General features: G+C 38.9%; 1 protein-coding gene across 4 annotated transcripts in view; it reads right to left on the reverse strand.

Annotated features, from left to right (window-relative positions):
• The window catches only part of SLC13A1 (solute carrier family 13 member 1), a 233,938-nt gene that overhangs the window by 14,332 nt on the left and 205,377 nt on the right, over window positions 1-14,229 (reverse strand). For all 4 annotated transcript variants that reach the window (XM_042923367.1, XM_042923373.1, XM_042923380.1 and 1 more), the window contains exon 10: window positions 4,178-4,297. In XM_042923367.1, coding sequence (XP_042779301.1) covers window positions 4,178-4,297 — 120 coding nt within the window. The remainder of the gene's footprint in view (window positions 1-4,177; window positions 4,298-14,229) is intronic.

Consider the following 14,229-nt stretch of genomic DNA (forward strand, 5'->3'; position numbering starts at 1 on the left):
TACATATAACTGGCATGTAAAACAAACACTCGACTCATCAACTCAACAGTACCTTGGTCAAATTGGGACAGCTGGTTGTCAGATCCATCAGTTTTCACAAAATATACTAAACTCGGGTCATACACTAGGGCAGCGAAGTCACGTACCGTGATCATGAGCGGAGTCTGAACTAGATCTATTCTCAGAACGAAAACAACTTGGTTCCATTTTTTTTTTTTTTTCCTATAAGATTCTTGACCTCTTATGTCCTAATAGAATCTACTAGATAGTTTTTCAACTATTGCCAATAGTAACTGCCGGTGCCTATTTCTTTCAGCTGTTGACTTTAGTGATACCTTCCCCTGTGGCTAATTTTTCTTTCTCGAAGTCCAGGGTCTTCAAAACTTTTTTTTTTGGTGAAGTACTGCTCTAGGGCCTAGATTAAAAAAAAAAAAAAATCCCTCCAGAGGAATAAACAAATGAGCAAATGGCTAGATTCTTATGGACTACCTTTTGGAAGGTCTATGAGTAGGTGAGTTAGATTACATTATGTGCAGTAGGGAAGGCATTTCTGAGTGTAAATCCAAAGGAATTGAAATCTTGACCTTGACCAGATACCTGCACTCACATGTTCACTGAACCATTATTCACAATGGTCAAGACATGGAAACAACTCAGATGTCCACTGACAAACAAGTAGGTAAAGTAAAAGTGGTATTAAAAAAAAGAAACAGTGGCTTATACATACAATGGAATATTATTCAGCCTCAAAGAAGGAAATCCTGCCATTTGTAGTAAGACAGATGGACTCGGGGACATTCTGCTAAGTGAAATAAGCCAGATGCAGAAAAACAAATACTGTATGATCTTACAGAAATGCAGAATCCAAAATAGTCAAACACATAAAAGCAGAGAGTAAAATGGTGTTTGCCAGGGAATGGAAGGAGAGGGCAATGGGGAGGTGTTAGTCAAAGGGTACAAAGTTTCCCTTATGAAAAATAAATAAGTTCTAGAGATTTACTGCACAAAATAAGGCCTATGATTCACAATACTGTATTGTATACTTAAAAATTCACTGAGAGGGCAGATCTTATGTTAAGTGCTTTTACCACAAAAGGGAGAAAAAAAGAAAAAGCACAGGGACAAAAGGAAACTTGGAGGTGATGGAAAAGTTTTTGGCCTTCACATTGATGATGGTTCATGGGTGTACACTTATCTCCAAACACGTTGTATATATCAAATATCTATGGTTTTTTGTAGGTCAATCAGACGTCAGTGAAAGCAATTTTAGGAGAAGAACGAGCACAGGAGCATATTCTTCTGTAAAATTGCTGGGCTGAACATGGATGTATATGAGGGAGGAAGCTGGAAGACTGAGGCGGTGTGAAGACAGCTATCACACAAAGACATTTTATTTATTTATTTATGTATTTATGTATTTATTTATTTATTTATTTCTGTAGCTCTGCCACTCAGACTTGTTTGGACTATTATTCCCTTTGAAGGAGCCGAGTTTCCTCAATTCTTTTTTTTTTTTTTTAATTAAAAAATTTTGTTTAATGCTTATTTGTTTTTGAGAGAGAGAGAGAGAGAGAGAGAGAGAGAGAGAGAACAAGTGGGGGAGGGGTAGAGACAGAGGGAGACACAGAATCTGAAACAGGCTCCAGGCTCTGAGCTGTAAGCACAGAGCTAGATGCAGGGCTCAAACCCACAGACCCTGAGATCATGACCTGAGCCAAAGTCGGATGCTTAACTGACTGAGTCACCCAGGCACCCCGAGTTTCCTCAATTCTTAAATCATCCATCCTACACTTTCATAATCATTCTCCTGCACACATTCCAACCCCTGAACATAATGATATGGATGTTGTTATGCTTAAGATCAATGAGATAATATTTAATGTTCATAATCTCAACTAAATTACTGACTAGTGCTGGTCTTGAAATTTTACCCCTTGTCACAATATAACTACTACTATTATAAGAAATTGATCCTGAACCACCTTGAGATCCATCTGTAGAACAGAAAAGTAGAATTAAAAAAAGAGGCAAGTCTCCCTAAAAAATGTTTTCCAGCCAGTAGACAATATATGTATTGGTCTCTTTGGTTGGGGACTATAAATAGTTAAGTCCAACGCCATATTGGCTTTGCTACAAAGAAGGTTAATGCCTTCACAAAGGAACTGATGAAGCATATGACAATGCATCAACCTCTTCATTTAAATAAGTTCAGCAGCACTGATAAATGAGCCTCTCTTCCCAAGTATGCTGGGATCATTTATAATGGGTGAGTTAACTGTGTTAACAGCCAACACGCTAACCAGAATGTAGGGTGGCCTGCCAGGGGAATGGCTGATAATTTCCGTTTGTTGATCTAAAACCTTTGGAAGTGAAGACCCCGACTGACTGAAATGGACACTGAAAAATTGGCCGGAGTGTGAAGTTGTGTAATGTCTAACCGATAGCGGACAGCAACGGGACTCCTTAGATATGTCACCGGTCATGATTTATGGACTTTTGCCTAATGTATGCACTTCACAGGATTTTTGTCCTCACTGAGAACACCTTTCAATACATCTGCCCTTTATTTTCTTAATTTCTCCTTTATACAGGGTAGGCCATTCCATAATAATGACAATGGTTGCATACATTTTTTATAAAGTCATGATATATACCAACAAAGAAGAAACAACTATGGGTCTGTGACGGGGTGCTTTCTCCCTTAGTTGGGATTCCTGTCCTTTGCATCTTGAATTGCTACCTGTGCAACTGAATAGACCCCCAGAGGCTTGGATTTCCAGGAAGGGGCATTTAGTATGCAGCTGGCTTCTCCCCACTGATGCCCACCTGCTGAAGTCAGTGACATTCCACACATTTGCTTCAGCAGGAGAACTGCCACACGCTGTTCCCACAATCTGGACAAACAGTTGTTTTTTTTTTTTTTTTTTTTGTTTTTTAAATCATCAGTATCATCTTCCCACTACTAACAAAACTGTGGCAGTTCTGGAGAAAAATCAGGAAAAGGAAATGGAGAGGGAAGAGTATGAGTCCTTAGGTGACTAGGCTTGGAAAATTTGGGCATGGGCACGGACCACCACATGGACACAGTGCTTTGCTTTTCAAAGGAAGCACAGATAGATGACTTCAGTCTCACCTGCTTAGTAGATAACACGTTGTTTTGTTCATAGGTCCTTGAGATTTAAATAGCCGATAAAAATGAGTTTCAATTGTTTTGTTTTTTCAGGAAAAAAATTCTCAGGGTTTGATTTATAGCCATTTCCCCTTTCTTTGTGGAGTACTGTTATATATAAATATATATAAATATATAAAAATATAAATATATATATATATTTAGATTTTGCTGTGGGGTCCTTCATAATTTTAAATGCCGGCTGTCATTTAAGTATTGTAACTCATTGGTACTTATGAACTACCAGCTTCAGTCCAGCCAAGGCATTATTGGCAAATTTTCCTTGAATACATGTATTTGACATTTTAGTGGCTCTTTCTTGATCAGTGTTTCTCACCTTGACTTCTAGGTGTTCACCTTGGACCCATATGCGTTACAATTGCAGTGTTGGAAGTGATCTTACTGATAATCCAATGAAATTCCATCATTTTACAGTTGAAAACATGGAGACTGAGAAAGATCACTCACCTGGACTGTGAGAAGCCACAGTCTTTATCCCTGGTCTCCTGATTCATAATCTAACATTCTTTCCACAGGGCACACTCTCACGTCTTTATGTGATTTTTTTCAAGGATGTACTAATTTTGGTGCCAAGATGAAGCAGGAATATTGCATGCTATAGTTTAAAGTGACTAGGTAACCAGAGGAAATCCCCACATTAAACAAAAAGGAGGGACAAAACTTCTTGAAATTCCACTTTAACAAGCTGGACTGGGTCCTTACCACAAGTTCCTTATGCCCTTCCAGCTGATTAATAAATTATTAGCTTAGGATTCAAAGGAGACCAAGATAGATTTGCTTTTTACAAACTCTCCTCCACAGCCAACACTGTTTAGATAATGTTTTAGCTTATCCTTAAAATATGTGCTCATGTGCATCAGCTTTGTAAGGAAGAGAAATTCAGAGACTCCGTGTGCACGAAATGGGTGAAAGGGCACTGGGTGAGCACCTGAGAACTGGGAACCGAGACACCTTTAGTTATCCGATCAACATGGAATATTTACTTACTTGAATCCTAGGAAAAGCCACTGAAGCCAGATCCAGGACAAGAATAGAATAATAATAGCTGCCGGGAAGGAAAGCATAAACCAGGATCCAAAGTTAATGCAACGACATTCAGGGTAACGCCTGTGTGAAAAGACAGAAAAGTGTTCACGGGAGTGTAAAGTGGAATCCTTTCTGATGGTCCTCCAGGAAGCAACACCTCACGTCTTTGCCATGCTCCCAGTCAAGAGGGAAGGCGTGGAACCTTCTCATCATTATATACAGCAGTTGGTTTTACCTCTTACCTCTTGTCCCGAATCTGTAACTCTGTGATTATTGCTGCTTCCCTCACAAGCAAGGGTGGGTATGTTATGATTTTTGTTCCCTTTGTTCAACGTGTAAGGAAGTGCTTGGGAAAGCTGGCACAGTGTCCACACTCACTAAATGCACAAGAAATGGGTATGCATGGGTATATGTGCCTGGTTCTTAGCACTCGAATCATCGGTATGTGAGCGAGGAAACACAAACAGACTTGGGAACAGATGAAAATTGACTTCATGGAACCTAAATTGGTAGCTGGCATCCCAGGCACTTAGGAAGGGACTCTGATCCATCCATATTGTCTTCTATAGCCGTTTCCCCTCTCTTCTGTCTGCCCTGAAGAAACTACAACCATCTTGCCAGGCCCTTCTTAGAATTAGACAGTGCTTTAGGGCTCAGCCAAACAGAATAAATCTGGACCAGATAAAAATGACTAAAAGTTCTGTGGAAAACATGAGCTCTTCCTTTATTTCTCCTAGTTATTTTCAGCTTTTCAATCCACATAACCACAAAACAATAATAAAAAAAGTTGGGGGAGGGGAGGAGTCAGAGACAAGCACAGTTTCTTTGGTAACCTCACATTTATTCTTCAAAAATGTAGTATAAATTCCAAGTTAATTCTCACATAGTTATCTATTTTATGACAGAGGAGGGAAAAACAGGAAATTTGAGAAATAGTTTCTTTGCTTTTTTTCTTGACACAGTGACTTTGGAACTTTGGAAAGTACAGAAAACACACAGAAGCAATAAAGACACTGTTAACCTATTTTTATTATTTTTGAAATGATAAAATATAGAGAACTTTATAGAAATGATAGACTTTTATATTCTTGTTCTATTTAAATCACGCTTTGTATTTTTCCATTTAAAAAAGGTCATGTAAATAAATGAAATGTTTCACACTATAGCCATCAACATAAGCCATACTTTTCTACTTTATAAAGTGTCTCCTCTATTTTAAGATGGTTGCTAAGTAATGCAAAGAGTTAAAAAAAAAAAAAAAGAATGGGTTTTTAAAACTCTAGATTTCCAGTGTTTTCTACCATTACTTTGAGGTTATAAAAAAATTGCTCTAGACCCTAGATTTATCAGGAGCAAGTTGGGATGATCATTATCTACCATGAAGAGATCCAAAGCTTAGCTTACACATTTATGCAATTAGAAATGACCAAGGGTAAGTAAGAAATGCTACAGAATACAGAGAATTGATGAATGGAAAAATGCTGTATCATGTCCATGAGCTTCTACTAAGAATTGTTAAAAATGTTTGCTGTCTTCAGTTGGAAAATTCAATAAGGAGGAAAAGGCCTATTCTTATTTCTGATCAGTTTATTAGACTTGGATTACAGGTTGATGGCTTATGCTATTCTGTTCAGCCTAAAGGCATTTAGAAATGCTGCTAGAATTAGGTTCAAACCAGCACCCCAAACCCCATTTCATCTCTCACCGTCTGTAGCTCATACTTTGAAATCAGGCTATATTGTTCTCCTTACTCAGTCCTCTAAAATTTAACTGGGGGCGCCTGGGTGGCTCAGTCGGTTAAGCATCCGACTTCAGCTCAGGTCATGATCTCACGGTTTGTGAGTTTGAGCCCACGTCGGGCTCTGTGCTCACGCTCAGAGCCTGGAGCCTGCTTTGGATTGTGTCTCCCTCTCTCTCTGCCCCTCCCCCACTTGTGCTCTGTCTCTCTCTATCAAAAGCAAAAATGAACTATTGGGACCTCATGAAGATAAAAAGCTTCTGCACAGCAAAGGAAACAATCAACAAAACTAAAAGGCAACCAACGGAATGGGAAAAGATATTTGCAAATGACATATCGGACAAAGAGCTAGTATCCAAAATCTATAAAGAGGTCACCAAACTCCACACCCGAAAAACAAATAATCCAAGGAAGAAATGGGCAGAAAACATGAATAGACACTTCTCTAAAGAAGACATCCGGATGGCCAACAGGCACATGAAAAGATGCTCAACATTGTTCCTCATCAGGGAACTACAAATCAAAACCAGACTCAGATATCACCTCATGCCAGTCAGAGTGGCCAAAATGAACAAATCAGGAGACTATAGATGCTGGAGAGGATGTGGAGAAACGGGAACCCTCTTGCACTGTTGGTGGGAATGCAAACTGGTGCAGCTCCTCTGGAAAACAGTGTGGAGGTTCCTCAAAAAATTAAAAATAGGTCTACCCTATGACCCAGCAGTAGCACTGCTAGGAATTTACCCAAGGGAAACAGGAGTACTGATGCATAGGGCACTTGTACTCCAATGTTTATAGCAGCACTTTCAACAATAGCCAAATTATGGAAAGAGCCTAAATGTCCATCAACTGATGAATGGATAAAGAAATTGTGGTTTATATACACAATGGAGTACTATGTGGCAATGAGAAAGAATGAAATATGGCCCTTTGTAGCAACGTGGATGGAACTGGAGAGTGTGATGCCAAGTGAAATAAGCCATACAGAGAAAGACAGATACCGTATGTGTTCACTCTTATGTGGATCCTGAGAAACTTAACAGGAACCCACAGGGGAGGGGAAGGAAAAAAAAAAGAGGTTAGAGTGGGAGAGAGCCAAAGCATAAGAGACTTTTAAAAACTGAGAACAAACTGAGGGTTGATGGGGGGTGGGAGGGAGGGGTGGGTGGATGATGGGTATTGAGGAGGGCACCTGTTGGGACGAGCACTAGGTGTTGGATGGAAACCAATTTGACAATAAATTTCATATATTAAAAGAAAAGTAAATAAATGTATAAAAAATTTTTTTTTAAATAAAATTTGTTTAATTGACGAGGGCCTTTTTAGAATTTTTGCCTGGGGGGAGGTAGTTCATTTAGTAAATGAAAGCCTAAAAAAGCTAAATTCTGTTTTCTTTTTGCTTTTTTTCTTTAGTATTAAGGAAGTGAACACCACACAGGACAGTGGCCTCCATGATCATAACCTTTATACTTATATTTCCAGTGAATACTTTAAGTGATAATGGAATGAATGGCATACTGTGAAGGATTAGTTTTTCACTTTTTCTTTTCCCACTTCCTCATGCCCTGTAAAGTGAAGTGACTGCAAGTATCTGCCTAAAATAAATATCATGAACTATGTTAAGTACAATTCATTCTGATAGAATGAATTACTTTTACCTTTACTTTTACCCAACACTTTGAGTATCTACCATGTACCAGGCACTCTTCTAAATATTGGGGATATCGTGGTGAATTAGATGGATGTAAGATAGCCTTTCATAAAGTTTACATTTTTTAAACATTTTTTAAGTTTATGTATTCATTTTGAGAAAGAGAGAGAGAGAGAGAGAGGAGCAGTGAGAGAGGGAGAGAGGGGAAATCCTAAGCAGGCTTTGCACTGTCAGCACTGTCTGACTCGGGGCTAGATCTCACCAATTGTGAGATCCTGACCTGAGACGAAATCGAGTTGGAGGCTTAACAGACTGAGCCACCCAGGTGCCCCCATAAAGCTTACATTGAAATGAGGAGCACAGACAGTAAATAGGTAAGCATGAAAACAATCAGAAAATATAACAAAATAATGTAATAGAAAATTACTAGGGAGAGGAAAAAGTTTTACATAGTGTGGTTAAAGAGGGTGATATCTGAAATGAGATCTAAATGGCAAGAAGGAGCCAGTCCTGTAAATAGCTGGGAAATAGTTACCTGCCCCCCACCCCCAGACAGAGGAAATAGCAAGTACAAAGGCCCTGAGGTAGGAATGAGTGCAGAATGTTTGAGGATCAGAAGGCTAGTGTGGCTGTGGGTAGTGAGCTAAAGTTAGTGGCATGAAATAAAGCCCAAGAAGTAGCCAACAGCAATCAGATCATGTAACACCTTGTAGGCCCTCAGAAGGAATTTGAATTTTAGCACAAACGTAATCAGGAGTAATTGGAACATAATAAATAAGTTAGTGACATGATCTAACTTTAAGTCTATGTAAATTTGTTATTTACGTAAAGCATGTTGGTTAGATGGATCCTCAAGATTGAAGGCAACAAGAGTGGAAGCCAAGTTGTAGTAGGCAGAACTCCAAAATGACCCACAAGATTTCTGTGCCTGGTATACATGTTTTGTATAATCTCTCTTCTGTGTGGGAAGAACTTGCATATAAGGTGGGATTTCATTCCTGTGATTAGGTTCTTTTATGGAAAAAGTGAAGGGATTTTGCAGTGGTAATCAAGGTCCCCATTAATTTTTGAGTTAATCAAAAGGGAGATTATCTTGGGTGGATCTGACTTAATCAGGTGAACCCTTAAAAGAGAACCTTTCCTGCTGGCCTAAAGAAGCAATCTTTCCTATTGCCAGAGGAAGGGGCCATGTGTCAAGGACCTAGAGGTAGCTTCTAGAAGTTGAGAGTGACCCCACGCCAAAAGTTAGCAATAAAATGGGCACGTCAGTAATTCAACCACAGGGAACTCAGTTCAGGCCAGTAACCTGAATGATCTTGGAATAGGGCTCTAACCTTCTGTGGAGATTAGAGGTCCAGCTGTCACCTTGATTTTTAGCCTGGTGAGATCCTAAGCAAGGTTCTCAGCTAACCTGTGCCTAGACTCCTGACCCACCGAAATTATGAGGTCACAAATTCATGCAGTTTTAGGCCGGTTAAGTTAATGGTAATGTGTAAAGTAGCAATATAAACCAAATACACAGGGAAATTTATTAGAAGACAAAAGAAGTTTGGCAGAGGAGTAGGGTAGAATGGGAAATAGAGTAGATTTTAGCTGAAGTCAGATTGGTAGCAGTGAAGATGAGAAGACAATTGATTTTAAACATATTTGGGACAAAATGTGGAGGAATGAGGAAAAGGTGCCATTTATTGAAATGAAGTCTGAGGAGAGAACAGGTTGGCAGATGGGTAAGGGAATGGAGGGTCAAAAATGCTGCTGTGGGCATGTTAATCGAAGACGTCCCTTAGTTTTCCAAGTGGTCATGTTGGATGGGCAGTTAGATAGATGAGTCTGAAAATGAGAGCAGCGGGCAGTTAGAGATAGAAAAGAGGTCGTTGCCAACATACAGGTGATATTGTAAACCACAGAAATGGGCGTGATAATTTCAGGAGTAAATGGAGATAAGAGGAAGAGGGAACGCACCCTGGGGCATCTAGAGGTCAGGCAGAGGTTTAGGAATGAGCAGATGAGCTAAGCACATTTCATTCTAACACAAATCCTGTGAGGAAAGCATTATATATCCATTTTACACAGGAAGATACTACGTCTCATAAGGTTAAATGGATTGTTCAAGGTCACAGATTGTACAGTCAAGCAGAATTTTCAACCCAGAAGGGGGGTTTAAAATACAATGTCTTTTCATTAAGGCATAGTGTCCTCAACTCCAGTTCCCAGGTGAAAATAGAAAGTTCCATATATACTGCAAGATATCCATAAGCCAGGGCACAAACTTTATGTCTAAGGACATTTTAGAATACCATAGAAATGATTTCACCATAACAGAGATGTGCTTTGACCTGAAGCCTGTGTGCCCATCATTGTTGAAACTCAGGAAGATAGTGTTGTTGTTGCAGTTCTCATGCCCAACTACAAAATGATGAATAGCATTAATTCTAATGAAATACACAGAAATTGTCTCAAAAGAATGGATGTACTTGTGGAAATTTACAGCCTTGAAACAAATTTGGGCCTTTAGAGCACTATACGCTGTGTCCATGCTGATTATAGTCCTTTTGATTAATGACTGCTTTGATTATTTGAGTCAAAGCCACTTTTCAGTTCTGTATCGGCATATTTGCAGACATTCTTTTCAAATATTAACTACTTGTTATTCATGAACCAAGCTTATATTTCTAATAGGAATAGCAAAAGTAAAATAAACAGCATCAACTGCTAGCATTATTGGCAATTTCCTATGTGCCAGGCCCTCTTGCTAAGAGCCAAGCATGCATTATCTCACTTAATCCTCACAGTAATAAGTTCTAGTATCACCCCCATTATACAGAGGAAGAAACTGATGATGTTCACAGAAGTTAAGCTAATATATGGCAAGACTGAAATCCGAGCCAAGGTCTGAGTGCAAACTCTGCAATACCCAAATTTCTTCTATGGTACTTGCCAGAGAACTTATTTCTGAGAAATATAATTGCTCAATTCTCCAGGAAAAAATCATGGTAACTTTTGAAGTTAGCTATTGTTAGGTAACTGGTTTACTTTCTCCCTCTATAATTAGCCAACAAGAAAGGTTAGGAAGGTGGGTACCAATAAACACATTTGAATTTAGGGCACCTATAAACACATTTATTTTACAATTTCTTAGTTTGTGAACCCACAGTAGTTAAAATTTAATATGTAATTAGTAACAACGACTGTGCTAATTGTTCACAATAAAAGTTCCTTCCATGCTCTTTGTACACCCACATATTACACAGCTGACACCCACAAGCTGAATAATATTCTTTGATAATCAACAAGTTATGAAATTTTACTTCCATTTTCATCTGGTAGATTTGCGTTTTGGGTTTAACTAATAGCTGTTCTATTTATTAAATAATATTGATGCATCAAAACTAGTTTGCTATGACAGCAGCAATTGCCTCTAATAATATTCCCTCAGTAGCATAATTTTAATATCAAAAAATTATTTAGTTATTGAGATGATTCCCAAGAACAATAAGCACTTCATTTATGTCTTGGTAGAGTTCATCTCAGCTGATGATTATCGATCATCTACCTGCGCCCCTTGTGTGCTAAAAGAATAAGACAATGATTCATTCAGACTCTATAAGTCAGTAGCATAATTTTAATATCAAAAAATTATTTAGTTATTGAGATGATTCCCAAGAACAATAAGCACTTCATTTATGTCTTGGTAGAGTTCATCTCAGCTGATGATTATCGATCATCTACCTGCGCCCCTTGTGTGCTAAAAGAATAAGACAATGATTCATTCAGACTCTATAAGTCTGAAAATCATCAGGGGTGATGGTTATGCATAAACGTAGATGAGACACGTTTATAGAGATGTGAATACAGTTTATGACCAGAGGAGATGGGAATGGTGGTATAGGAGTAACTGAACAGAGTTTCAGATGAAAGAGCATCCACACAAGTAGAGAAAGAAATTGACACAGTTGGCAGGCCTTTCAAGAACCGGAGTAGGAGGAAATGGGTTAATTACAAGGTGGTAGATATTAACAATAATTGTCAGGGAAGGAGGAGATTGGGTGATGACCGGAAGTATTGTCAGTGGAGCAGAATGGAATGAGGGCCAGGCAGAGAATGCTGATCAACCAGGATTTACCTAACAGAGGAGCTAATAAAAATCTCACAAACCTGTAAGGTAGTAACAGGAAGTAGGAAGACCAAAGAATATTTCCAGAATGCTCTATTCCAAGGATTAGTTAAGGATAATGGTGAATTAATCACAGAGGAGCCAGAATTTAGGTACCACTGGTGCTAGATTCAGATTAAGAATGCCAAAAAACGGCACACTTTATAGTTGAGTTAGGGAATTAGCTTCATCTGGTTACTATTATTCTGAAAATCACCTCCCAAGCTATACATCAGCTCATGACCACAAGGGAATGGTTCAGTCTAACTAGCCACACACTTAGCTTTGCAACTATTTCAAATGACACTTGCTATGTTTGCACGCTTACATTAAAAAAAAAAAAAAGAAACGCCACCCATGAATGTGAAGACTGATGTAGTTTTTCTTGCTACTGGCAGCAAACTTGTGTTTTTAGAATTTTGCCATCTTGGCACCCTCACATAATATGGTCTGTGAGGCAGTGAGACTGCAGAGTAGAAAGAGCACTGGGCCTTGGGCCATCTGTCTTCATCTGGCTGTTCCTCCATTGACTAGTGATCATCAATTGCTTAAAGTCTCTGAGCCTCAGTTTCCTCATCTGTGAAAGGAGAGAACTGTACACATGCTCTGAAATTCCTCTGTCTTCACTTTTTCTCTTCTTAGCCCTCATTATTACTCAAGAGGATGTGTACTTCTTTTCCAAGACTAACATTTCGACTCTTGTTTCTAATTCCATTCTGCTTCTACCTGACTCTTGGCCCATCAATCTTCTCCTCTCTCTTTTTCAAAATGTCACACATCTCTTTTACAGTTTCCTTCTCCTGAGTGTAAAACAAAACTGACATCTCCCTTGTTCCAAGAGATCTCTCTGCCTCTGGTCACACCATGCTTGTTCTTTTTTTCTTTGCTTTGTCAAACTTGAAAGAACCATTTAAGTTAGCTGCTTTCCCCTCCCCACTATTTACTCACATCTTAACTCTCTGCAGTCTAAATTTGGTCCTCCCTCCCATGTGTCTTCTTGGGGGACACTGATAAGAACCAAGCCTTTTCTTAGCCATCCTCCTCCTTGACCCTTCTACCACACTGCTTGCTCCTGAGTCATCCTCCACTTTGAAAATGGTCTTATTTGGCTTTCAAAACACCACATGCTCCTGGTTCTCCACATACTCTGATAAACTTTTCTCATCTTTTTTGTCAACACTACCCAAGAGTCTATCCATGTCTTGATTCTTTTAACTTTTTTCTCCCTTTGTAACCATTTCTACATCCAAGATTTTAATTTCTGTGTGTGTGTGTATGTGTGTGTGTGTGTGTGTGTGTGTGTGTATATATATATATATATATACATACATATATATACACATATATATGTATATATATCCCTCAAATTAAAATTGTTTTTAATGTTTATTTATTTTTGAGTAAGAGAGAGAGACAGAGTGCAAGCAGGGGAGAGGAAGAGAGACAGGGAGACACAGAATCTGAAGCAGGCCCGAAGCGAGGCTCGAACCCACGAACCAGGAGATCCTGACCTGAGCCAAAATCGGACACTCAACCGACTGAACCACCCAGATGCGCCAGCCCTCAGATTTTAAACTAACTTCAACGATGCATTTGCAAATGACTACTGAAAATCTTGTGGATAGGGTCTTAGCAGGCCATGTTAATACATCTAAAATCAAATTTATTAATTTCTCCAATGAACCGAGAAATTCATGGCATCACTACCTATCTATCCATATTGGCAAAAATTCCCAGAGTTGCCCTAACCCCTCCTTGCCCTTAAATCCTCACACCTAATTACTCACTCTTCCTGTCTGTACATACAGTGTCCTGAGTCTAAATCCTATCACTTCACAACTAGCTTAGTTTTGCCCTTATCGTCTGTTAGCACTTTGGTAATAGACTCCTAATTGGTCTTCTATCCTCAGACTCTTAGAATGCCAATCAATCTGCACATTGCTGTTCTAAACAGTGCCAAAAAATACACAGATTATTTCACTGCCTCCCTAAAAACATGATTACAAACTTTTTGTGTTTTGGTTTTATGAATTATTTGCATTCATTTTCTTCATAAACATGCTATTTACCTCTTTTAAGATTGGGTCATGCTGTATAGACAAGTTTTCTCTAGTGATCCTGGCCATGCACACAGCTACACTCCTCTGTTAGAGTGAACGTTCAATTATGTTTCTAGGGAGGTAATTGTTTAGGGAGACAGACGGGGGTTTGAATGATCTTGGTTTGGACCTCAGTCTGCTATACAAACATCCACTTTCTTGACTCTAGTAATAATAACAAACATTTACAGAGCATATGCTCTGTGCTAGGCACTTATTAAAGTGTTATTTATTTATTTATTGTAAAACTCTAAACAACTCTCTAAGAGAGAGACCTTATTATCATCCCCATTTCTCTGGGAAGGTAACAAGCTTAAAGAGAGTAGTCTGTCCAAGATCACCTCGTTTGTAAATGGAAGAACTGGGATTTCA

Source organism: Panthera leo, chromosome A2, assembly GCF_018350215.1.
Source record: "Panthera leo isolate Ple1 chromosome A2, P.leo_Ple1_pat1.1, whole genome shotgun sequence".
Taxonomy (NCBI): Eukaryota; Metazoa; Chordata; class Mammalia; order Carnivora; family Felidae; genus Panthera; species Panthera leo.